Raw genomic sequence first — 25,289 nt, forward strand, 5'->3', positions numbered from 1 at the left:
AAAAAAAAAAAAAAAAACACGCCCCAAAATATCTGAACACGACATGAAAAAAAACAACAAAAAACAAAAAGAAGCGCCATCGATCCGTCGGCTGGTAACCATGGTAACCGTCGGGCGAGAACTTCAGCACCGTCTACAAAGATGTCCTGATATTTAATAATTAACAGTTCGTTGTGTGGATTCTTCTTCTTCTTTTGTTTGTTTGTGTGCGACGAATCGACGATACAGACTCGACACTCAAACCTTTAACCTTTGACCTTCTCAGAGTTCATTTACTGCTTCAAACGACTGACGACGAAAGAGGAGAGTGAAATATTTCGTATTTGGAGCTTCCAGGAGGAATGAAAGGAGGAAAAAAACGCGTTGTTGTATGTTGTGTATGACAAGTTCGACTTTGTGTGACGCATGAATCGCACACACGCACACACACACGACAATGTCCACAGGACATCAAAATGCTCACATATGCAATATGCACACAGCGACAAAAACGAGTCTTCACGCGTCGGAGAGAGAGCGGGGGAGCGAGGGATTCTGGTGGTTGGGGTTTGATTGTTGGATCATGTGTTGGATTCCGTGCAAACGCCTGCAGGATGTTTGATGCAATGGGGCATGATGACAACTGTGTGGTCCACATGTTTCGTGTGTGTGTGTGTGTGTCGGCGAGCCATGGTATCTGATTGGACTACAGCAGTGTGTGGGCGGGACAGGCAGGGACAGTCAGTTTGGCTATGTACACATTCGTAGTCGGTCCATGGCTCCCGCGGTCAAGGGTCATTTCCTCAGGTCCAGTACACACACCTGTTACACAATTACACAACAAAACATCAACACAACAAGGATAGAACCAGCTACTAATGACTTTAAAGAGGCTTTAAATCATTTTGTATCACATAAAGATGATGGAAAAGGTGAAAAGTGATGCTCGAAAGATTGTTTTCATCTGCATCATAACCACTTTCTAATTGAAAGGTTTGGTGCATTGCATTGTGGGATGTGGAGTCCTGTAGACTTGGGGTTCTCAACCTTGGGGTCGCCAGATGCCTTCAACAACCTAAGAATAATTTCTGAACAAATTGAGCCCATTTTTGCTTATTTTTACCCTTTTTCTGCAACTACAGCTTGTGTTTGTTTTGGTTCATTTCTGCTATGTATAAATATAAAATTAATGACAATAGTTTAAGATATTAGCACGTTTGGAAAGATTTCTGGAAGTTTTAAAGACTAGGAAACAGAAATGCTGCCCTAATGCTATTTTTCTGTGAGGTCATAAAAACGTCTCAATCCAGTCAGGACGACACATGGAGGTCATGTTCCTTCTGTCATGTTGTTCAAGTCCAGCTTCTTTGTCTAAACCTGATAAAGTGGAACTCGTGATAAGTCTGAACAAAACGTTCAGAGCAGAGAAGATACAAACTTCGATTTTTAAACAAAAACCAGCAGAAATGAATGGAAACAAAACAGAAATGTGTAATCGGACAAGGAAATGAGTAAACTCAAACAGAATAGAGGAAATATGAAAATAGAGAATCGGAGGCTCAACATGTGATTTAAATGATTTAAGAACAGGCTTTTACCTGTAGCTGTGCTTTAATCGGCCAGCAGGAGGCAATGCTGAGCTGCTTTTGCAGGTATTAAAAGGATCCTCCACTGTTTTTACTGTTTGACCTTCACTCTCCCATAAAAGTGTGCCGACACACTCTGGTGGCTGATGTTAGCGAGTGAAACCACGAGGATAGAAGTCCTTTTGGGTGGAAGTCCTTCAACGGTCCGTGGTTACTCGCCAACTTCAGCCACCAGAGCGTGTTAGCGCACTGTTTAAGGCTGCGTCCAAATAGTCCCTCCTAAATCCTTTCCTATCCACTTTTCCTTAACCCCGTGGATGAAATCACGGGGTTAAGGAGAGGAGTTAGGAAAAGGCCATCATGTTTGTTTTGACAATCAAACACACTTACACTAGGTGACGTAATAATCTGACGGCCGTGAAGGTTAGTGACGTCTGCTGTGGTTAAAAAACTACAAATTTTCCGAAAACGGACTAAAAGCTCATTTATAACACTTTCCGCTGATATAATCTCAAAAATCAGGTTTGAATGTGAATCAAGGGAAAAGAGGTTACCAGGCTATGAGGAACAAAAGTTAAACTAAAAGAACGTCACATTAAGAATGGTTGCTAACACTCACCTTCCACTCACAAATATGAATTATGTTGAATAAAACATAATGTGGCTAAAAATGTCTCTGATTCATTTTTCTTGAAGCACAGAGTGTCTGTTTTATGTCAGTTATAATCTGATAATAAATACATAAAATATGGGTTTTAGATTATTTATTTAAAGTTGTTCAAAGCATATTTTTGCATTGGTAATTTACATGATCTCGGTTACATGTCGGTCATCGTGAGTTTCCGTAAGCGCTTGGGTATGCGTGTCCCTTTAAATGTTGTCACCTCAAGGAATTGTGGGTCTCCTTTGGTAAAGAATGCATCACTGTTTTCTAGGCTAAATTAGGTTAAAAAAGAAGCAATGAGCCTCCTTTCCTTAGCTTAAAGGGAATTCAAACACTTTTTAGCATGGCCACCACTTAAACACTTCCGGGGGTAAAGGAACAGTGGATAGGAAAGGAGATAGGAGGGACGCAACCTAAGGGAGAGTAAAAATCCGTTCTTCTCTGCTTCGTTGTCTACTACCAAACCTCAGAGTTGGAACTGTCGCCCCCTGTGGTCACATCCTTTCGGGTAACTGTTTTTATCCTCTTTCGGTAAACAAAAGAGGTTTATATTGACATCTTTAACTTTTAGATTATTGTGAATGTTTCACTCCAATAGAAAACAATGGGATGTTTACAGGCAGTAGGGCCGTGTGATATCATCAACCATGTGACCTCAAGATGGTGGAACACAGGCTCTGAAGTTGTCCTATTTTTAGAAGGCAATTAAATTAATCCATCCATCTTCTCCCGCTTAGCCGTTTCCGGGTCGCGGGGGCAGCATCCTCAGTAGGGAGGCCCAGACTTCCCTCTCCCCGGCCACTTCCTCCAGCTCGTCCGGGGGGACCCCGAGACGTTCCCAGGCCAGCCGAGAGACATAGTCTCTCCAGCGTGTCCTGGGTCTTCCCCGGGGCCTCCTTCCGGAGGGACGTGCCCTGAACGCCGCACTAGGGAGGCGTTCAGGGGGCATCCTAATTAGGTGCCCAAGCCACCTCATCTGGCTCCTCTCGATGCAGAGGAGCAGCGACTCTACTTTGAGCCCCTCCCGAATGACTGAGCTTCTCACCCTATCTCTAAGGGAGAGCCCAGCCACCCTACGGAGGAAACTCATTTCGGCCGCTTGTACCCGTGATCTTGTTCTTTCGGTCATGACCCAAAGTTCATGACCATAGGTGAGGGTTGGAACGTAGACCGACCTGTAAATCGAGAGCTTTGCTTTTCGGCTCAGCTCCCTTTTCACAATGACGGACTGGTGCAGACTCTGCATCACTGCAGACGCCGCACCAATCCGCCTGTCGATCTCTCGCTCCATCCTTCCCTCACTCGTGAACAAGACCCCGAGGTACTTGAACTCCTCCACCTGGGGCAGAACCTCATCTCCAACCCGGAGAAGGCACTCCACCTTTTTCCGGTCGAGAACCATGGACTCGGATTTGGAGGTGCTGATTCTCATTCCGGCCGCTTCACACTCGGCTGCGAACCGATCCAGTGAGAGTTGAAGGTCACGGTATGTTGGAGCCAACAGGACCACATCATCTGCGAAAAGCAGTGATGCAATACTGAGGCCCCCGTACCGGACCCCCTCAACGCCCTGACTGCGCCTAGAAATTCTGTCCATAAAAGTTATGAACAGAATCGGTGACAAAGGGCAGCCCTGGCGGAGTCCAACCCTCACCGGAAACGATTTCGACTTACTGCCGGCAATGCGGACCAGACTCTGACTCCGGTCATACAGGGAACGAACAGCTCCTATCAGGAGGTCCGATACCCCATACTCCCGGAGGACCCCCCACAGGAATCCCCGAGGGACACGGTCAAATGCCTTTTCCAAGTCCACAAAACACATGTGGACTGGTTGGGCAAATTCCCATGACCCCTCAAGGACCCTGCTGAGGGTGTAGAGCTGGTCCACAGTTCCACGGCCAGGACGAAAACCACATTGCTCCTCCTGAATCCGAGGTTCAACTATCCGGCGGACCCTCCTCTCCAGTACCCCTGAATAGACCTTACCGGGGAGGCTGAGGAGTGTGATCCCTCTATAATTGGAACACACCCTCCGGTCCCCCTTCTTAAAAAGGGGGACCACCACCCCAGTCTGCCAATCCAGAGGCACTGCCCCCGATGTCCACGCGATGTTGCAGAGTCGTGTCAGCCATGACAGCCCCACAACATCCAGGGCCTTGAGGAACTCCGGGCGGATCTCATCCACCCCCGGAGCCTTGCCACCGAGGAGCTTTTTAACCACCTCGGCAACCTCAGCCCCAGAGATAGGAGAGCCCACTCTCGGGTCCCTGGGCCCTGCTTCCTGATTGGAAGGCGTGTCGGTGGGATTGAGGAGGTCTTCGAAGTATTCCCCCCACCGATCCACAACGTCTCGAGTCGAGGTCAGCAGCGCACCATCCGCACCATACATAGTGTTGACGGTGCACTGCTTCCCCCTCCTGAGACGCCGGATAGTGGTCCAGAATCTCTTCGAAGCCGTCCGGAAGTCGTTCTCCATGGCCTCACCAAACTCCTCCCATGTCCGGGCTTTTGCCTCGGCGACCGCCGTGGCTGCGCTCCGCTTGGCCCGTCGGTACCTGTCTGCTGCCTCCGGAGTCCCACAGGCCAAAAAGGCCCAGTAGGACTCCTTCTTCAGCTTGACGGCATCCCTCACCCCCGGTGTCCACCAACGGGTTCGGGTATTGCCGCCACGACAGGCACCGACTACCTTGCGGCCACAGCACTGATCAGCCGCCTCAGCAACAGAGGCACGGAACATGGCCCACTCGGACTCAATGTCCCCCGCCTCCTCCGAGACATGGTTGAAGTTTTCCCGGAGGTGGGAGTTGAAGCTCCTTCTGACGGGAGACTCTGCCAGGCGTTCCCAGCAGACCCTCACTATACGTTTGGGTCTGCCAGGTCTAACCGGCATCCTCCCCCGCCATCGGAGCCAACTCACCACCAGGTGGTGATCAGTTGACAGCTCCGCCCCTCTCTTTACCCGAGTGTCCAAGACATGCGGCCGCAAGTCCGATGACACGACTACGAAGTCGATCATCGAACTGCGGCCTAGGGTGTCCTGGTGCCAAGTGCACATATGGACACCCTTATGCTTGAACATGGTGTTTGTTATGGACAATCTGTGGCGAGCACAGAAGTCCAACAACAAAACACCGCTCGGGTTCCGATCAGGGGGGCCGTTCCTCCCAATCACGCCCCTCCAGGTCTCACTGTCGCTGCCAACGTGAGCGTTGAAGTCCCCCAGCAGAACGAGGGAATCCCCAGAAGGAGCACTCTCGAGTACTCCCTCTAAGGAATCCAAGAAGGGTGGATACTCCGAGCTGCTGTTTGGCCCATAGGCACAAACAACAGTCAGGATCCGTCCCCCCACCCGAAGGCGGAGGGAGGCTACCCTCTCGTCCACCGGGGTAAACTCCAACGTACAGGCACTAAGTCGGGGGGCAAGAAGTATAGCCACCCCGGCCCGGCGTCTCTCACCGTTGGCGACTCCAGAGTAGAAGAGAGTCCAACCCCTGTCGAGAAGGCTGGTTCCAGAGCCCTTGTTATGTGTCGAGGCGAGACCGACTATATCTAGTCCGAACTTCTCCACCTCGCACACAAGCTCAGGCTCCTTCCCCGCCAGAGAGGTGACATTCCACGTCCCTAACGCTAGCTTCTGTAGCCGGGGATCAGATCGCCAAGGCCCCCGCCCTGGACGACTGCCCGATCCACACTGCACCGGCCTCGTATGATCCCTCCTGCGGGTGGTGGGCCTACGGGAGGGCGGGCCCACGTCGTCCTTTCGGGCTCTGCCCGGCCGGGGCCCGTGGGCAAAGCCCCGGCCACCAGGCGCTCGCACTCGAGCCCCAACCCCGGGCCTGGCTCCAAGGTGGGGCCCCGGTAGCGCCAATCCGGGCGACGTGAACTTCCTTTGATTTTGATTTTTCATACATGGCTATTGAACCGCTCTTGGTCGGACCCGTCACCTGGGACCTGTTTGCCTTGGGAGACCCTACCAGGGACATTAAGCCCCCGACAACATAGCTCCCAGGATCATTCGGGTACTCAAACCCCTCCACCACGTTAAGGTGGCGGTTCATTAAATTAATATGGTGCATAATAATGTGTTCTGCTAATAAGTACATTTCAATTTAACTACCCTAGAGAATATACAAGGGACAGGTGTCTTTATTGTATAACCTGTTCGTAAACAAGTGCAAAAAATCCTCAGAAAAGATTTTACGGGCTTGGAGAGATGATTTACAGACCAATCTAACGGTTGAGGAGTGGTCTGCAGCTTCCTCCCTAGTTCAAACTCAAACAGTTAATACACACTCCAAATTACTACAGTATAAATGGCTTTACCAGACAGTACATTACTCCCGCCAAGCTGCATCGCTTTAACCCGAGTGTCCCTGACACATGTACTAAATGTGGTGTCCACAAGGGGTCTCTGTTTCATTGTATGTGGGAGTGTCCATTGGTTGTGTGCTTCTGGGAAAAGGTATTGGATCTGTGCAGTAAAATTGTTCGTAAAAAAGGGCCTCTTAACCCTAAACTTTGCATTCTTAATATTTATCCTGAAAATGTTTTGTTCTCAACAAAAGTCAAGTATTTACTTAATGTATGTTTCCTGGAGGCAAAACGATGCATCGCTCGCTCATCGAAGGAACTGACAATTTGTGGTGTCTCTCAGTGGCTTAAAGGAATGACTCTCTTTCTGGCTCTTGAAAGGAAAAGCTATTTCTCAAAAAATAAACTTGACACATTTAACAGGATCTGGACAATTTTCTCCAACTTCCTGGAGAGTAATGATGTACAAAATGAGGTTTGGACTGATGAACAGATTTGATTGCTAGCAGGGCTGCTGTTGTTACTGTTACTTATATATATATATATATATATATATTTATTTATTTATTTTTCCTGTTTGTGTGGATTGTGTTGTGCATGGTTTTTGCTTTCCTATAAAAGGTAATAAACAGATGTTTAAAAAAAGATTTTAGGCCAACGTTGTAAAAACAGTGGAGGATACTTTAATGCACTGCATTCTTTTGATTGGCAGGACACGGCAGCCTGCCAATTATTCTTATTTGAATATATTTAATTTACAACTAAAACTGCTTTGATATGAACAGAAACTACTGATTAACCACGGTGATATAGATTAATAATCTCATTGAAGACCCCTGAAAAACCAAAGATGTATACAAACCGACACACACACATACACCAACCCGGGGTTTGTGTGTGCGTGTGTATAAAAATCAAAACTCACCGATCCATCCGATGCACTGGCTCCCACTTTGTCCCCCGTTGCATTCCAGCACACCTCAAATATCCCTCCGGTCCCTCGGTAACTGTTAACTAAAGCGCCGGTCTGTAGGCGCGTGCACACACACACACACACACACACTTAAAACTCTAATCACTAATCATCAGTTATTGACAGATAAAACCAGTCCTACCTGTGTGTTCCAGATGTGGACACATTTATCGAAGGAGCCGCTGGCGAGGTGTCGTCCATCGGGGCTGAACGCTACGCTGTACACCGGCTCCTGATGGCGTGTAAGTGTGTGAATACACACGCCACGCTCCACGTCCCACAGACGCACCGTGGAGTCAAAGGACGCGCTGAAGACAGGGAACGACAGGATTAGCCCTTGTATCACAGGCACATAGGTCGATGTTTTTATGGGACTTTGTGTGTTTTTGTTGTTGCTTGTTGGAATTTTTTTGAGAATTTTTGTCATCACACTGTATATTTTCTTGTGTTTTTGTTGTTTTTTTGTGTATTTTTAAATATCATGTCGTGCATTTTTCTCGAATGTATTCCGTTTTACTGTAATGTTAATTGTTTGGGGTATTTTTGTTGTCATTGTATATATTAGTAGTCATTTTTGTTGTCCTTTTGTTTATTTTTCACTCATTTTATTGTGTTTTTTTGGTTTGTGTGTTGTTGGAGTTTTCGTCATAATGTATATTTTATATTACTAGTCTTCCTGTGTATTGTTGTTGTCCTTTTGAGTATTTTAATTGTGCTTTGTGTATTTTACTGTCATTTTGTGCATTTTTTTGTGTAATGCTAGTTATTTAGTGTATTTTGTTGTCATTTTATATGTAACAGTACTCGTTTTGTTATTTTTATTGTCGTTTTGTAATTTGGAGTCATTTTGTGTATTTCTCACATATGTGTTATTCTTGTTGTTTCGTGTAATGTTAGTTATTTAGTGTATTTTTATTGTCATTTTTTATATATTTTTTGTGAAATTATTAGTTATTTTGTGTATTTTTATTGCCGTCTTGTATGTTTGGAGAAATTTTGCGCATTTAGCTCTTATTTCATGTGTAATGCTCGTTGTTTAGTGTATTTTTGTGGTTTTTTAAAAAATATTTTATTGTAATTTTATATATTTTGTTGTATACATTAGTCGTTTGGTGTATTTTTATTATCATTTTGTGCATTCAGCTCTCATTTAATGTGTCTTTGTTGTTATTTAGTTTAAAGGTGCAATAGGTAACTCTACATAGTTAACTGCAATAGGTAACTTACTTTTTGTCATATTACAAATGACCCCTGCTTGTTTTACATTATGCTTGATTTGTAATTGTTACACTAGTACTCCGTAGTGCATGTTATAATACTGTGATGCTACAGTCGGGCTAACGTTAGCTTGTTTCCGATGCTAGTGCTAACGTTACTAGTTGGTGTTAAAGAAAATAACAGACAATATCTTTATGAAGTGACCTGACAGTCTTATTGGTTTTGTTGTGTGGTTTACTGGCCATTTAGCAATATTCACGCCAGCGTCCTCTGGGGGAGGGACTTTGGAGAAAGGGCAGGAGAGCAGCAGAGAGGGAAGGGGGGGGATCTGAAAGTTGAACTTGTTCAAATTTAAAACTAAATCCTCTCTCTCCTCCGAGTTACTGACCGCACCTTTAATGTTAGTTATTTAGTCTATATTTTTTTGGTGATTTGACACTATGACCTCGTTTGTTTGTGATACATGATGGTGGGGGAATCTTGGGACCTCCTACCTGGCCAGCATGAGGTTGGCGCTGGGGTTGTTGGTCCCGGGTCCCGTGGGGCTCCACTTGATGGTGTAGATTTCTTTACTGTGAGCCTGGAGGTCATGGACACACGAGTCCTGCTTCATGCTCCAGATCTACAGACACAGAAGGAGGCCACGCAACGTTAAACAGGAACGTTTCTGTTTCCTCACAGAGGAGTGAAATCCACTGCTGAGCTGAACCTGCACGGACCTTCAGCGTCATGTCATCAGAGCAGGAGGCGAGGAGACTGCCTGTGGGATCCCACTTTATGGCGTTCACTTCATTCTGCAGGATGGGAGGCGTGTGTTAGAGCAGATACAGAAAAGAGATGCAAAACAATGAATGATTGCAAAAAACGGACAGAAAACGAAAAACTCTTGTTCTGAAACATCAAGAGCTGAACTGTTTGGTGCCCCATTAAAACATGTGAGGTCATCACGTATTTGCAACGTAAGAGGAACCGATAAGCAAAGGTGACAGGTAACCAAGCAAACGATTCCTTGGAAATGATTTACTGGGAACCAGTTCTCAGAAAGAACCGGTTTTCGATTCCCATCCCAATAAAGATATACAAAATGACAAGAAAAATACAGAAAAATGACAACTAAAATGCACATGAATGACTCCAAAAACACAAAATGACAACACAAACATACAAAATGAGAGAAAGGTATCCTAAATGACAAAATACACAAATTGGGTATAAATTATACAAAATTACAACTAAAAAAACAGGGACAAATGATGAAAGGAAAGAAAAGGAAACGTGTAAATTGACTTAAATGGTGGCGTACGAGCACGCCGTCTCACCGTGTGACCCTGGAAGGTCTTGACTGGTCTGTCCTGACCCAGCTTACACACATGGATGCACATGTCAGTGCTGCAGGAGGCAAACGTGTTATTGTTCTGCCAGTCCACGTCCAGGGCGGGAGCTGGAAGGAGGAAAAGGGAGACAAAACAACGATCCTCAACCAACAAGCAAGAGGGTAAAAAATGATGTCAGTGTGAGCTCAGCATCTCAATCAAATGACGATAGCCAGGTTAAAAATGTCAGGATTGAAGACTTGATGACACAAAGATGTGTATTTAGTACATGAGCGCTCAGAGGAACATCTGTGTCTAAAAAAAGACACACTCAGCTCAGCTGGTTGCTGTCACTCACTCACCAGAGTGGAAAGGAAACTGTTGCTTAGCCTCTCCTGTGTGTGCGTCCCAGATGATCGTCGTCTGCAGGAACAAAAAACATCACCATTTAAACTCGTCTGCTAATGAGCAGGTAAAGCAAAAACTCCTGCATGTGTGACATTATTAAAAGTTACAATAAGTTTATCTGGATATTGAAGCCACGTGGATTAATTACAGACATAAACTCATATTTATATCTGAACACTTTGACCTTGTGATTATTCTTTAAATTAGGGAAACAATAGAAACGGTGTTTAATAAGTGAACACTAGAGGGCAATGTTGAACTGTGTAACTGGCTGGGGGGCGTGGCCTTTTAATTTCATTGCTGCTAGGAAATCGAAACATTTCAAAGCTGATCCCGCCCCAAAGTCCAGAATTTAAAATATTTTAGTAACAAATACTTTGCTCCACTGTTACTGAACTTCTGTTTAACATTTTGACAAATCTGTTCAAATTCCTTTGTTAGATCAATGTAGCTTCAATTAACTGCAAATATTTTCACATTCTAAACATAGCTCACATGGGAAGATATTTTCTATGTTTTTTGTTAGTTTTTAGACTTCTAGAATAATGTCGTAAAAGTATGAGGAATAAAATCATAATAATATGACAGGAATAAAGTCATGATATAACAAGAATAACATTTTAATACTAAGGGGGAAATAATATTATGAAAGACATTATTTCTTTCGTGTGATTAAATTCTGATTTTATTCTCATAAAATTATTATTCTATTCCTGTAAAATTATTACATAATTCTTCAAAAATTTGACTATTCTTCTCATAACATTATTTTATTCTTGTAAAACTATGACTGTTGTCATAAAAAGGTTTTATTTTATTATTGTGACATTTTTTTCTTGTAACATTATTTTATTCCTCTAAAACTATGTCTTTATTATAGTAGAAATATAACTTTATTCTCGTATTTTTTTTAATTTTAATGTTGTAGAATTCATGTTATTGTTGAGAAAATATTTTATTATTGTGACATTATTTAATTCCTTTAAAACTATGTCTGTGATCTTGTAAAATTATGACATTTTAGTAGTCTTTTTTAATCTTGTAAAATTATCATTTGATTCTTGTAACATTAATATTTTATTCCTCTAAAATTATGACTTCATTCTAGTAAAATGTGTGTTTTCTTCTCATTAACTATGACAGACTATTTTCATAAAATCATTTGGTTTTTGTGGATAAAAAATGTATTATTGTAAAATGATTTTCTTTGTTGTTTATTCTTGTTATATTGGTTGTAGCTCTTAATGGCCATGCGTTACCTTGTCTACACCAGCACTGAGGATGAAGTTTCCTTTCTTGTTCCACTTGAGTGCAAATATGGGTCCTTTGTGTTGCCCCAAAGTACTAGCCAAGTTACCTACAAATAAAAAAAATAAAAATCATTCAGAGTTGGTCACAGTATTTCTGAAGAGATAAACAAATATGATGGCAGCCGAACCGTCTTTAGTCCATATTCGAGCGAAGCCGTCATAAGAACCAGTCGCTAACAACGTGCCCTCACTCTGACAGAGAGAGAAAAGAATTATTCACATTATTATTCTCTTCTGAAGCCTCAAAGGACCATGTTCACACACACTTACATTCCAGTCGAGTGAGGTGACATCTTTGTTGCTGGGTACGTCTTGTCCTCCTTCTCGTATGCAGTGCCTCAGAACCAGCTGAGTGGATCCACCTGTGCTGTTCTCGCTCAGGTTCCAGATTCGTGCTGTTGAGTCTCCAGACCTGCAACACGCGCACGCGCACACACACACACACAGAGACACAGACACACACACAATCATGTGACCCTCAAATCAAATACAATCACATTTTTGTGGCCCCGCCCCCTGTGATAAAAGTTGCCCATCTCTGCTTCAAAATAAATGGGCGTGTCCATCCAAATGACTTTAGGATTGAGTGCACACATTTCAAAAGCAGATCATGACAATAACCGATGGGGATTTGGGATATTTTATATTTTTAATTCATTTATAAAAATATCTCAGAACAAATTAAACATTACTTTGTCACTAATTCATAACTTCTTATTAATGCAGCTGTGGTTACATGAAACATTTTTAAATGGAACTTTAACTATTTATCTATTAGTAGCTCCTAATTACACCCTCATTATATGACCCCTGGTCTCCAGTTTGAAGAAGCATTTAAGGGCCTATAATACAAAGCTAGATAATCACATCCTGGATTTATCTCTGTTAGCGGGCTTCACCAAAACAAACATTATCTATCAGACAGAGAGTTGATATCTAGATTTGTAGGACAGTTTCTAAGTTAAGCGAGGTAATTTACGTCACAATTGAAGAATAATTCTTTAAAAGTATGAATAACTTAAATCCATAATTCAGACCAAAAACAACAATGTTGCTGCAGCAAAAGCAGCAAGTAATTCATGCAGGAATTGACGAGTGTTAATACTTAAATTAGTGAGATTATAAATGGAGAATAAACAGACATTCTGATCAGTTTCACTTTTACTTTGTCTGTGGCTCTGATGCTGAGTTCAAACAGGTCAGCCTACATCATAAGGTGCCACAGAATACGAAAAAATTAATTTATCAGCCTGAAAGCGCCGGATGCACACAGGCTTTATCAGCTGACTTATTCTACTTATTTTATCAGTCCATCGGATATAAATCTCTATGCTTCTTATAGGACGTCATCGGCAAGTGAAAGGATATCATCGATGTGTAAATATTCTCTCTCCTGTCAGCGTCACATCAGATCCACACAGAGACATGGTCACACAATAATCCTCCTTTTATTGGACAGGTCGTTTTCTAAGATCTGATTGGTCAGGAGGCAGGGCTTTAGTACTCACTCAGATCCCAGCCTGAACAAAACCTGGTCCAACCCGGTTAGGTGTTCTGCCAAAGTTACCATGGTGATTTAGCTACGTAAGACGTTAGCCAGCGTCGTAGTCCAGCACACACTGAATAAATCCCGGAAGTTAGCGCGATAAGAGGAAATCTAGCTACGTAGTGTACGCCCCTAAAGGCCAATGACTAACTCAACATGAGGACAGACAAATATTACTGACCCAGAGGCGAGCAGATCATTCACTGGGTTCCAGGCACAGATAAAGACTTCAGACTCGTGGCCTCTGAGGACCATGGCTTTGCTTTGGGGGATCTCCACATCTCTATCCACCTCCATCATCTCTGAGTGATGATCTAAAATGTAAACAACAACAACAACAACAATAAACCTTGGTTTGTGATGGTGTTCATTGGTCAGGATGTGCAACAAATGACAGCATACTGAATTACAAAATATAAAACGCAGGTTTTCCTGTTCCATGTGCATCAACAAGTAAACAGCATCACATTTAACAAAGGAGGACACTTCATATCAACAGTCTAACCAGCGGCGTCTATGCATGTATTACTTGATGTTAATTTAGCAGCACGCCACCACTGATGGCTCTCAGGGCTTAGGTCAGTGATGCAGCTCAGAGCAAAGCAGAGCGACTGGCTGTGAAATGAGAAAACTGGGACAGACACGTTCTCTAAAGTCACTGACATTCGTTTTATAAATGCAAAGCTGAAGCCAAAAGTAGCCGCAGTGAGTTTACTGCATCCAAGGCTTGGTTCTCTGCCAAAGTCATCAGAGCTGATAGAATGCTAACGCCATCGCTATGCAGTCTAGTCAGACTGATGATGACTCATAGGCTCTGACTGACCCTAAGGCTAAATGTAACTTCATAATATCTGCTCATTGTTATAGACCACATGCAATATTACTCGTAGTATGTAATGTCACACAAACATCTGGATGGAAATAAAGCATGAACACGTTATATCTGGAGGCCAATAAAAGCTGTAAAATTTAATATTTTATCCTTTTATAGCACAGTTTATGGATTACTTTGGGATCTTACAAACTTTTACTTAAATATTGAAGTAAAAAAAAAAAACGTTTTTCCCTCTGAAACTATGTTGTCATTTTCTGCATTTTAATGGATTTACTGTTGAGAAAATGCAGAATATTTAAAACTTTAAAGTAAAAAATTTGCGATAGAAATTGATTGTAGCCCGTCTCTAAACATTTTACATACTTAAAATATTGAATATTCATATAAATGTATTAAGTTTTCTTATTTTGACCCTCATAAAAACAAGCAAAGTAATCTCGTATTTAATTTCCACCTGAATAAGAAACACTGCACAGAAATAGGAAATTATTCATTCTTTCGCAAAAAAAATAAAATAAATAAATAAATAAAATCACATATAATTTAAAGTACATTTTTATTTTAACATATTTTTGTTTAATTATGGTTTTCTTTTTTATCATTCATTTAGTTTTCTCACAGGAGATGAAAACCAATATTTTATGAAAAAATTGATAAAATATTTAAAAAATATGGCATTTGAGGAAAATTAAAAATCATACAGGGCCCTATTATACCAACAAGATTTTAAACGACAAGAAAAAGCAGCACTAGTATTGATAACAGGAATATACCTTTATTTTAATTTTAAGTGCAATATGATTTGAAATGTTCCTCCATTCAACTGGTCATCAATAGAAATGTAATTCATGTTCAAGCTTGTGAAATAAACCTGCAACTTGAAGCTGTTTTATTACCCTTGTAAACTGCTCCTATATATATTTTAAATTAAATATTGCCGTACTCGTCATTTTCTTTCCAATAATACGCAGCTCAAAAACGAGGATCCCACTGGCTCTCCAACAATTATTTTTCGAGACAACAATGCATCAAAAAACACCAAAACATTGTGACTATGCAACATTTTAGACCCAAAAGCCACTGGAAACAATAAATAAATTAGAAACTGACCCAATGTAAACAATGGTTCTTACTTGCTAAGGCGTGGGATCCATTCTCCTCTCCGTTAGCGGCCCCCTCTCCGTTCTTGGTGCCACCCTGGGGCCCAGTGTTGCTGCTGCTGCTGCTGCTGCTGGTGCCGCTGCCCGCCGCCTGCTGCTGCTGCTGGGCCAGCTTGTCTCTGTAGGCCTGCTGCCTGGTCTGGATCACGTCTGGCATCACAGCGTCTATCAGGGACAGCGACTCGATGGGCCGCCCGTCAAACAGCGTCCCGTCCTGAGCAAAAAAAAAAAAAAAACCCACAAGGCATTTTTTTTTAAACCCAAAGATAGCAGCCGCAGCTCAGCTTATTTTCAGCCGAGAACGACGAGCTGCTGCCAGAGGGCGGGAGATTCCTCCTAATTACAAAGACAGTGAGTGAAAATGAAGTCTGACCTCATTGATGCTGACTTCTGCCTCCACGTACTGCAGACCTTTCTGAATGATGGAGATGAGGGCAGCAGGGGGCACCAGGGCTCCATTGATGTTGGACTGACTGATGTGGCTCTCTATGCCAAAGGTGAACGCTGAGTGGGAAAAGCCTGGACCACGACAGTATGGGTTTTATTAAATTATTTATTTAAAGGACAATGTCAAACCAGTGAGGTTTATGATTTTCAATTTTTTTTTTTTTTTTTTTTTTTTTTTAAAATCACACATACCCGACTCCTGCAGATATCTGTAAACCAGGAAATTGACCTCATCACTGCTTATGCTCATTTTTATTCGTGCTGGTTACACCATTGGGTCAGCATCGGTTAGGAGCCTGAAACACAGAAGCGCACACACACACAGTCACTTATCTAAAATGATCTTTGCTCTAACATTTACATGCAACAAACTCTCTCACAGCATCTGTAGCCACTACTACTAGGAGGAATAAAACGTGTTCACTGGTGCGACATTTTCCATGAAATGAGCACTTTTATACACCGCAATTTAGTTTTTTGCCTCTAGCGGGTAGGGTTGTCATGATACCAGAATTTCAAACTCAATATCGTATCCGTACTTTATTCAATATCAAGTTTTTTGACAACACTACTAGCGGACACAGTTCTGACTCTACCCGGGAGGGATGCACATATTCGGACGGAGCAGACCTTTCAGCTGACACCTTGTTTGGCCCGATCCGAGCACTCTTGGAAGCACTATCGATGCTGGAGCCGCTTTCACATTGCTCTCTCCCATAGACAGTACAAGGAGCCGGCGCCCTTCCCACGTGTGGGCGTGGTTCCAGCGCCTCTAACTGACACACCCCCAGCATTTCAGAACAGAGATAAGTGCTTGTTTTTCAGTGATTTTGAGACCTAATTTGATATACGTCGATTTTTTTCATCTTTCAAATTTGGCTCAGATGTCAATGACATGTTTTTGTGGTGTGACAAACGCATAACACAAATTTATTTCTGCTTTACACGAACTTTAAAGAAAAGATTACAACTAGGGTTGGAAAACCTTTCATGTGCATAAATGGGGGGAGATTACTAAATTAAAGGTTGGCCCTTAATGGGGATGTTCAGTATAGTTGGAAAATATATTTTACCATCATCGTATATATATAAAATCAATTTTATTTTTTCTAAATTCAGATTTTATTGAAATATCTTAGCAATTTTTTTCAAAAAAATATTGGTTTTCAGCTCCTGTGAGTAAACTAAATGACTAATAATAATAAAAAGAAAACCACCGATCAGTCCCCGGAAATATTTCGCTTCATGATAACGATGTTTCATTCACATTTTGTCAATATCCGCGTTTAACAGTGGATTAAATATTTATTGGTCGATTCCATGATTCCGTTAACGTGGAAAGATATAGGGCTACTTACCTTCACTCAGATCTATGGGCTCATATTAGTCCGTCACGAATTAATATGTAGAAATTACATCCGTGTGTGGATGGTGAATGTGTGTGGAATGGATCTAGCCTCCAGCGTACAAGGAGTGGGAAACTATGACATCAGATCCATTCGATTCACAGAAATGGCCAATTTCGAGATCAAAATGGCAAATTTTGCCGAAAAGCGAGTGATTTGCATGTATGAGTCCCACCAGTAGTATTTTTGTAGCTGTCTTGTGTGGTTTGAGAGTTGTTTTTTTTTGTCCTTTTGTATACTTTTGCATGTTTTTGGTGTCATTTTGAGAGTATATTTTTGGGGCCACACAAAATTAGACCATGGGCCTACAGTCGCCCATGTATAAGTATTTGTTTATTTTTGTTATTTTGTATAATTTTTCTCTCATTTTGTGTGTCTATGCTGCAATTTTTTCTGCATTATTTTTGTTGTTTTGTGTGTTTTTGTTTTTTTCCTTTATTTTTTTTTGTAATTTTGTTGTGTGCCATTTTTGTAGTGGTTTTGTGCGTGTTCTGTATTTTAGTCTAGCTTTTGTTAGCAAGTTCATACATTTTGTGTGGTTTTGTTGTTGTTTTGTATATATTTTGTGTGTTTTTGGAGTACTTTTTTCTTTCGTCGTCCTTTTGTATACTTTTGCTTTACATTTTGTTTACTTTATGTCTTTCTTTCATTTATCTCAGCCCTGTTAAAGAAGCTTTAAACCACAGAGCTTCAATGCATTCTTCATATTTGTTTATCTGGGATCTGAACTATTTCAATGGGACTAGGGGTGTGCCAAAACATCAATACGGCGATATATTGCAATATTTCGTCTTGCTGTATGTTATCAATCTGACCAAATGTTGTTTATTTTATTTTATTTATTTCCTTTTTACACAAGTTAAGTACTAGCACAAGTTAAATGTTCTCAGGTTTTAAAGGGATTCTCTACTGTTATTACAAATGTGGCCTAAAACCTTTGAAATGTCCTTATTAGATAGGTGAAGCATTCAGGATCATTTAGCAGCTTTTACAGTCAAAATTACAACTTTGGGTTGCTCTAAAAATCAGTAAAAGTAAAAAAAAATTAATGTAAACCTCTTTTATTGAAATTTCTGCTGTTTTGTAGACGTCATGAAGACGAGAAGGCGAGCAAAAATTCAGACCTAAACCATTAAACCCTGCCTTCAACAAGTAACTTGGGTCGGCATTAATGAGCAGCAGTCGATCCTGGTTGTGTATGGTTACATGTACGGAGCACTTCTTCTCTTCTTCATGCCATCTACAAAACAGCAGCATTGGAACTGTCGCCCCCTGTGGTCAAATATATTTTTATCCATCCCTAATTGGGACTGTGTGGAAAACAAGAGCACTGGAACTGAGGCCAAACCAGACTGGTTTTCCTTTCATCTGTTGCATCTGAGGGGCGGAGCCTAAAGGCAAACCAATAGAGGGCAAAAAAACCCTTTGTTCCCATCCCTAACAAGATGTTTAAACTGCAGACTGTAATGCTCTGTTTCTACTGGTGTATTTAGTTTGACATTCACCATCACAGGAAGGGTCACACGTACAGAGTGTCGACTCAGCACTTCTACTCCTGGCTTTAAAGGGTGATGACAGAATGTCATCACAGTGTGAGTGACGGTGGAGCAGTGAGCAGAATTACAGGAATAGACCTCATTATTACCATCCTGAACCGTTTAAAAAAAAGGAACGTTTCAGCACAGGTTGATCTTTGAAGTGTAATTAGTGTGAACTACACAGAACACACCCCCCACCTTCACCCAACACATACGATGTATAATTTGACACTAGGTTTGATAACCAAATAATAGAGCATAGCATAATAAGAGTCAAAGTGTAATACATTACCCATGAGGTCAATGTGTCCTTAGGGATGAATCATGGCTCGATTTTCCAGAACAATCCTTTTATTTGCCTGAAAATAAAGAAAAGAGGTCAAATTTAAACATAATGTAATTCAGACTTCAGTCAGCTGCACATTTACATAATTAGAAAACAACAACAGTACATTTATATACTTTAGTCATTGTCAACTATAAACCATCTTCTATTGTTTTGGCAGGACAAGTTTGACCATGCTTGGATCCCCTAATTTCATGATGGAAAACATCGAACGAAAGCATCTGAAAAAAGATATTAAAGTGTTTGTAAGAGCTGTCCTTATAGAGAAGCGTTTTTTCCCTGTAATGAGTGACAGTGTTGGTAACTTTAACATTTGAGCAGCAGCAGGAGCTACTGCTTTTACAGATAGAGTGGGATAAGTTGGACATGGCGAGAGAGAGAGGCTAAGACGGTCTTTAGAAACCTTATCAGAGCTGGTAGTGCTCTGTTGGATGAATCTGCATCACCCACTAACCAAAGTTTAAAACATTCGACATTGTAAGTATCTTGTGCCTAGTTCCAAAATTTGTGACCCGGACACATTTTTTTTCACTTTTTGAACGAATCGCAAATGGTAGAGGTTGGCCTGAGGCTGACCAGGTTGTACTGTTGTGGTCAGTTTTTACTGGTAAAGCCCAGGAAACTTTGCTGTTGAAAGCCAGAGCTACACTACTGTTAAACAGACAGTTTCAAATGCTTATGAATTGATACCTGAGGCGTATCAGCAATGTTTTAGATCTTGGCAGAAATCTGATAAGCAATCACATGTTCAGTTTACAAGGGATCTCTCTAAACATTTTGACAGGTGGTGTTCTGCTTTGGAGATTAACACTATTAAAGAACTTTGTGATGCCATAGTGTTGGAGCAGTTAAAGAACTGCATTCCTCCTGAGGTTACTAATCGTATCTCTGAGTGTGGAGTAAAAACTGCTTCTGTAGCCGCCATTATGGCAGATGAATATGTGCTGGCTAGGGATGTAACGATTAATTGTAAGGCAGTTAAAAATCGATTCATTGGTACAACGTTCACATAGATATTGTGAAAATTGAATCGCAGTACTTTTTTTTAACCAGCACAGGGCGCTGTCCAGAAGTGTTGGCGGCGGGCAGAATCTGCTAATACTTTCTTTCTGGCAGCCTTCTACTTTTAAACATGTTCATAAATGATTCCTTACCCCTTTAGCACCAAAAAATATCTGTAATATTACGTGAATATCTGTAAAAGTCACATTTTTCTATTAGCTCTGTCTGCTAGCATAGCATCTCTTCTCAAACAAATATCTGACCTAAATACAGTGAAATGACTTTTTTTAGGCACAAAATACATTTTCAGTTGCACTTTTAAAAAGAACTATTATGCAGTTTTGCATTGTTTACTATAGAACCAGAATTTAAATTAATAGGCTTCTTCTTCATTTGTATTATTCCTTTATTTATTTCATTAAAGATTTAGTTAAATTGCATTGTTTTGAATAGTTTATCAAGGGATTCTTTTGACAATGAAAACAAAAGGAAAACAGTACAGTATTTTCTAGTTTTTCTAGACTAATGAACATGGTCGTAAATGGACATGAGGGTTGTGCCGTTTACTTAGATGATGTGGTAATATGCAGCAATAACTGGGAAGATCATTTGACTCATATTAAAGCATTGTTCCAATGCCTAGCTGGGGGGCAACCTGACTGTGAATCTTGCCAAATGTGAGTTTGCTAAAGCAGGAGTGACATATTTAAGAAGATGGTGGGTCAGGGTAATATGAGACCAATTGATGCCAAGGTTTCAGCCATTATTGCATTTCCTACTGCAACCACTAAGAAAGAATTGATGAGATTTTTGGGGCCTTGTTGGCTTTTTCTGCCACAACTTTTCAGTCATGGTTCCTCCTTTGACTGATTTGTTAAAGGCGAAATCCAGATTTGTGTGGTCTGTGGCTTGTCAGGAAGCATTTTGCAATGTCAAGACATTGTTAAGTTCAGCCCCGATGATGTTAGCGCCCCGTCGTGATCAGCCTTTCACACTGCAGGTAGATGCAAGCCATGCAGGCTCAGGTGCAATTCTACTTTAAGCTGACAAGGATGGCATTGACCGTCCAGTTGGTTTCTTCTCGAAGAAATGTACTTCCTATCCTGCTCACAGAGCTCTCTCTATTCCCTGGCCTGCAGACTGAGACTGCTTTTTGTTTGTAGATTTAGTTTCACTTACTTACATCCAACACTGCATGCACACTGACAATCATGTTTAATAACTCTTGAAGTTATTTAATTATTTTTCATTAAATATATATGCGTTAAACTTGGCAACTATGTGTGGTCTCCATCTTTGTCACATACCTTACCATACATACCAGGTTGTGACACGGATTGAACCCTCATTTTAAAAGTTCTGGGTTTACCCACTTCCCGCATAATTGTCAAGTTAGAGTTTAAATTTGGGTAAACTTTTGAGAAAGACTGAGTATAAAGAATCGAAAAGTTGGGCGTGTCGCCATGGAAAGAAAACAGGGTTAGCACATAACATGAGAACATAACACTAGAAAGACATGTGGAGTAATTAGCCTGCAGCAACAGCGAGGGAATGATGTGTGCCCCCCACCCAACCCACACACTCTGTAGGCAATGCTACACTGAGGCTTTCACATTAAAATAAAGGAAACCTCTTAAATTACATCATATGTCATCAGCTTTGACATTATATATCGTCACCGACATAACAAAAATGCATACAGTATTCCTTAGCCAATTTGAGATTTTATGCGTAAATCGTGTACTTCTGTATTTTAAATTTTTTTATTATATATCAAAAAAAAAGATATACACAAAAATAAATGCAAATTTACATAGGCACTTTTGAAATGGGGGTGACATATTACCATCTCATTCTAAGTTAAAAATTAAATAATTTAAAGGTCAACATTGCTATATTTCAGTAGCAGTAACTAGTTCTGGCATTATATTCTCAGCCAGTAAAGGTAGGGGCGATGATATTAATCCCAATACTAATAGGAGCAGATATTTTTATTTCTCATGAAAATCATTGGGATTTCTGATTTTTTTTCTACCATTTGATGCACAGTTTACACGCGAATATTCTGTTGAATTAATTGGTATTTTATTCTGACAGGATCCTGCAAATGTTCATGTATAATTAATATTAAGTAATATCCACTGGCGCATTCTTATTTTTTATTTTCCTTTGTGTATTGTAATCTTCATTTTGTTATAAAAATAAATGTGTAAAAGTTAAACTAATATTTCAAGGATTTTTAATTGTCATTCTCTCCTCATGTGATCATACAGATCAAAATCCCCCGTTAGGCCCTTAAATACATATATAAATACAATAGAAAAACACAAGTTAATACAAGCAAGTATCAAACAATTTCTCCTCAAATTTATTATTTTTTCTGAAAACTTAAACACATTTATTTTTTTAATTTTGAGAAGTGTTTGATTCAACTTTTGTTTTTGAATAACAAAAATAAGGACATTAAAATTGCAATAATTGTTAATATCGTAATTTAAATACGTGTGGAAAAAGCGTGAACAAAATATATTGGGAAAAACGCACATTGTCCCAGCCCTAGTCAACAGGGTTTATGACAAAAAAAAGTAATAAAATGGATATGATTCATCTTGATTGACTATTTTTTTCAATGACATTTAAATACAATCCTGTTCCATATAAATTTGATATAAATACAACGGCCGGAAGTATAATGTCACCAGGCTAATAATGTGCAGGAAGCCACATGGCAGACACACACACACACACACACACACAGAAGAAAACCACACACTACTACACAGCCCATCCCCCAGATAACAAACAAATACTGTAGTCTCATAATGAGCCGCACACACTCCAACGTGTGTATGAGTCAATAATAGGCATGTGGACTCTCACTAATGACCCAAATGTGTAAATACTTCAGTACACACTAAAGTCTGGGATCAGGTTATTACTCCTGCATTTTAATTACAGGACGGTTTTTAACTGTTGCTGCCATTAATTTGACAGTTTTAGCCACATGTCAAGTCAAAGTGGAACAACACTGACACAGTTATGGTACTAACTATTAAAAACTACAAGCCTCATTATCTTAATGAGTAGTAAATGTGACTCTCTCTTTGATATAACCCAAATCCAGTGTGTATTAACTCTTATTTCCTATTTCGGCGCGGTACAAGCCTGCATAGCTACAAGCTAAGCAATGTTAGCTCAGATGCTAACACGCAAGTTGAGCGACGTTAACCCGCTAATTCCATAAATATAACTGAAAGAGAATAAACTGTAAAGCTTTGATCAGTTGATATCGTGATTATTTTATGTTTTTGACATCATTTTCAGGTTAAATAGTGAAGTTACTGCCCAGTGTGCGTGCTTTCCTGCCTAATGTCGTGAGGTCGAACGCCGCAGCAGCAGCTCCTGTCACCAAGCTAGCGCGCTAGCAGGCTAACCTCATCATGCTAAGCTAACGCCTGAGCCTTGCACTTACTTGGGTGGAAAACGCCTTCAGATGGTGAATTTTTCCACAGATTTCGGTGTCAACTCACACCATATTTTCAGTCGCAGCCCCGTTTGTTTTGTTGTTGGTGATAATGAGTGAAAAGCTTTGATATTGAAGCTAACCAGGCGGTAACAAGCCAGCTTCGGCTTCAGACGCTACACACAGCACGGTGACCCGCCACGAGAAAATGAACCGCCTGTACTTTACTGTTATTTCAGTGTAAGATTAAGCGGGGAGCGAAGCACGGAAAAGGCGGTTACACACGCGCACACGCACACGCACACACACACGCACACACACACACACACACACACACACACACACACACACACACACACACACACATGCTAAAATTAACAACGACTTTTTAAATTTACGTTACATTTCACCAGATTTACTGCAATATTTCTGGAATTGGTGATATTTACTTTTCTCGTAAAAATGTAACATCAACGCTAAATCTAAATCTAGATTTTAAATATAAATATAGGACAATTTAACATCACAACCCACGTATAATGATTCTAACATTTAGATTTAACATTAACGATTTACATTTAAGATTTAGCATTGAAGATTTAGTATTTAGATTTCACATTTAGCATTTAGATTTTACATTTAGCATTTTGATTTAACCTTTCAATTTAACATTTCGATTTACATTTCGATTTAACATTTATATTTATATTTAACATTTAGCATTTAAATATAGCATTTAGATTTAGATTTAACAATGACATGATATTTTTACGAGAAAAGTACATTTCACAAATGTTGCTGTAAATTATTATGTTGGACTGGATTGCAAAAAGACTTAATGGATAACAATGAAGATAAATAGCATTATTTTTATTTAATATTTTTCTTTCATTTTGCACATTTCTTTTTACTATTTTTTTTTCTGCCATTTTGTGCGTTTTTGTCATTGGCTTGTGTTTTTTCAAGAGTAATTTTGTGAATTTTTGTTGTGACTGTTTTTTTTTTTTGGTCCTTTTTGTGTACTTTGGTTGTCACTTTGTATGTTTTTTCTTCTCATTTTGTGTTGATCTTTTTTGTTGTTGTTGTTGTTATTTTCTGCTGTCCTTTTGTGTATTTTTGTCACAATTTGTGTATTTTTTCTATCATTTTGTGCAGATGCAGATTCTTCCACAGCCAATATAAGCAGTTGGAACCATCACAACACCCATCCCCCAGCTCGCCTCATTTGCACCTGTCTGGTCACCACTATCCGTGGATTAATGGCACCCCCCAACTCCCCTCCCTCCATCCCCTCCCCCCACTGCTCAGTCATTCACATTCACACTGGGAGTCAACAACAACCTTACATCATCATCGTTGCTATCGTTTATAATCCATCAGTGTATCAGTGACTCCTTTGTTTTAGATCTGCTTTAATGTGTCTGATTATATCAAAGAATCAAAGTAGTGACGTGTGTTGACCTTCATCTGTGAACAAAGCGGATGTTGAGGTTCGGATTTTATACTAAAAAAAAAAAAGAAAAAAGAAGTGGCTGCACAGCCTTTACTTATTTTAGGGGGAGATGATGACACAGCCATGAAATCACTATTACTCTATTACACATTTTCACTCTATCACTATTACACATTTTCGCACTATTACACATGAGCTGCAGCCCATTGTCAGGAGAAGCCATGCATGAAAAAAAAAAGGTAAAATAAAATAAGGTAAGACAAGGTAGAATAGGCCAAGATAAGATAAAATAAGACAGGCTAAGAAGAGATAAAATGAAATATAACTA

At 40.5% G+C, this 25,289-nt stretch overlaps 1 protein-coding gene across 1 annotated transcript; it reads right to left on the minus strand.

Annotated features, from left to right (window-relative positions):
• Window positions 1–23,732, minus strand: tbl1xr1b (TBL1X/Y related 1b). The gene is made up of 16 exons (XM_028472580.1): window positions 23,518–23,732; window positions 18,990–19,056; window positions 15,946–16,049; window positions 15,680–15,825; window positions 15,280–15,520; window positions 13,493–13,625; window positions 12,036–12,177; window positions 11,894–11,957; window positions 11,715–11,812; window positions 10,410–10,470; window positions 10,054–10,175; window positions 9,454–9,528; window positions 9,229–9,356; window positions 7,659–7,824; window positions 7,469–7,570; window positions 1–801 (listed from the first exon to the last, which is right to left on the minus strand). The coding sequence occupies exons 3-16, from the start codon at window positions 16,001–16,003 to the stop codon at window positions 775–777; spliced, it is 1,563 nt and encodes a 520-aa protein (XP_028328381.1). The 5' UTR covers window positions 16,004–16,049; window positions 18,990–19,056; window positions 23,518–23,732; the 3' UTR covers window positions 1–774.
• Between the last annotated feature and the right edge of the window lie 1,557 nt (window positions 23,733–25,289).

The sequence above is a fragment of the Gouania willdenowi genome, chromosome 17, assembly GCF_900634775.1.
Source record: "Gouania willdenowi chromosome 17, fGouWil2.1, whole genome shotgun sequence".
Taxonomy (NCBI): domain Eukaryota; kingdom Metazoa; phylum Chordata; class Actinopteri; order Blenniiformes; family Gobiesocidae; genus Gouania; species Gouania willdenowi.

Coding starts and splice junctions, on each gene's coding strand:
- tbl1xr1b (XM_028472580.1), bottom strand. CDS start 16,003: ATGAGCATAAGCAGTGATGAGGTCAATTTCCTGGTTTACAGATATCTG. Junction 11,813..11,893: donor TCGAATATGGACTAAAGACG/GTTCGGCTGCCA, acceptor TTTTATTTGTAG/GTAACTTGGCTAGTACTTTG. Junction 10,471..11,714: donor TCAGTGCTGGTGTAGACAAG/GTAACGCATGGC, acceptor TTGTTCCTGCAG/ACGACGATCATCTGGGACGC.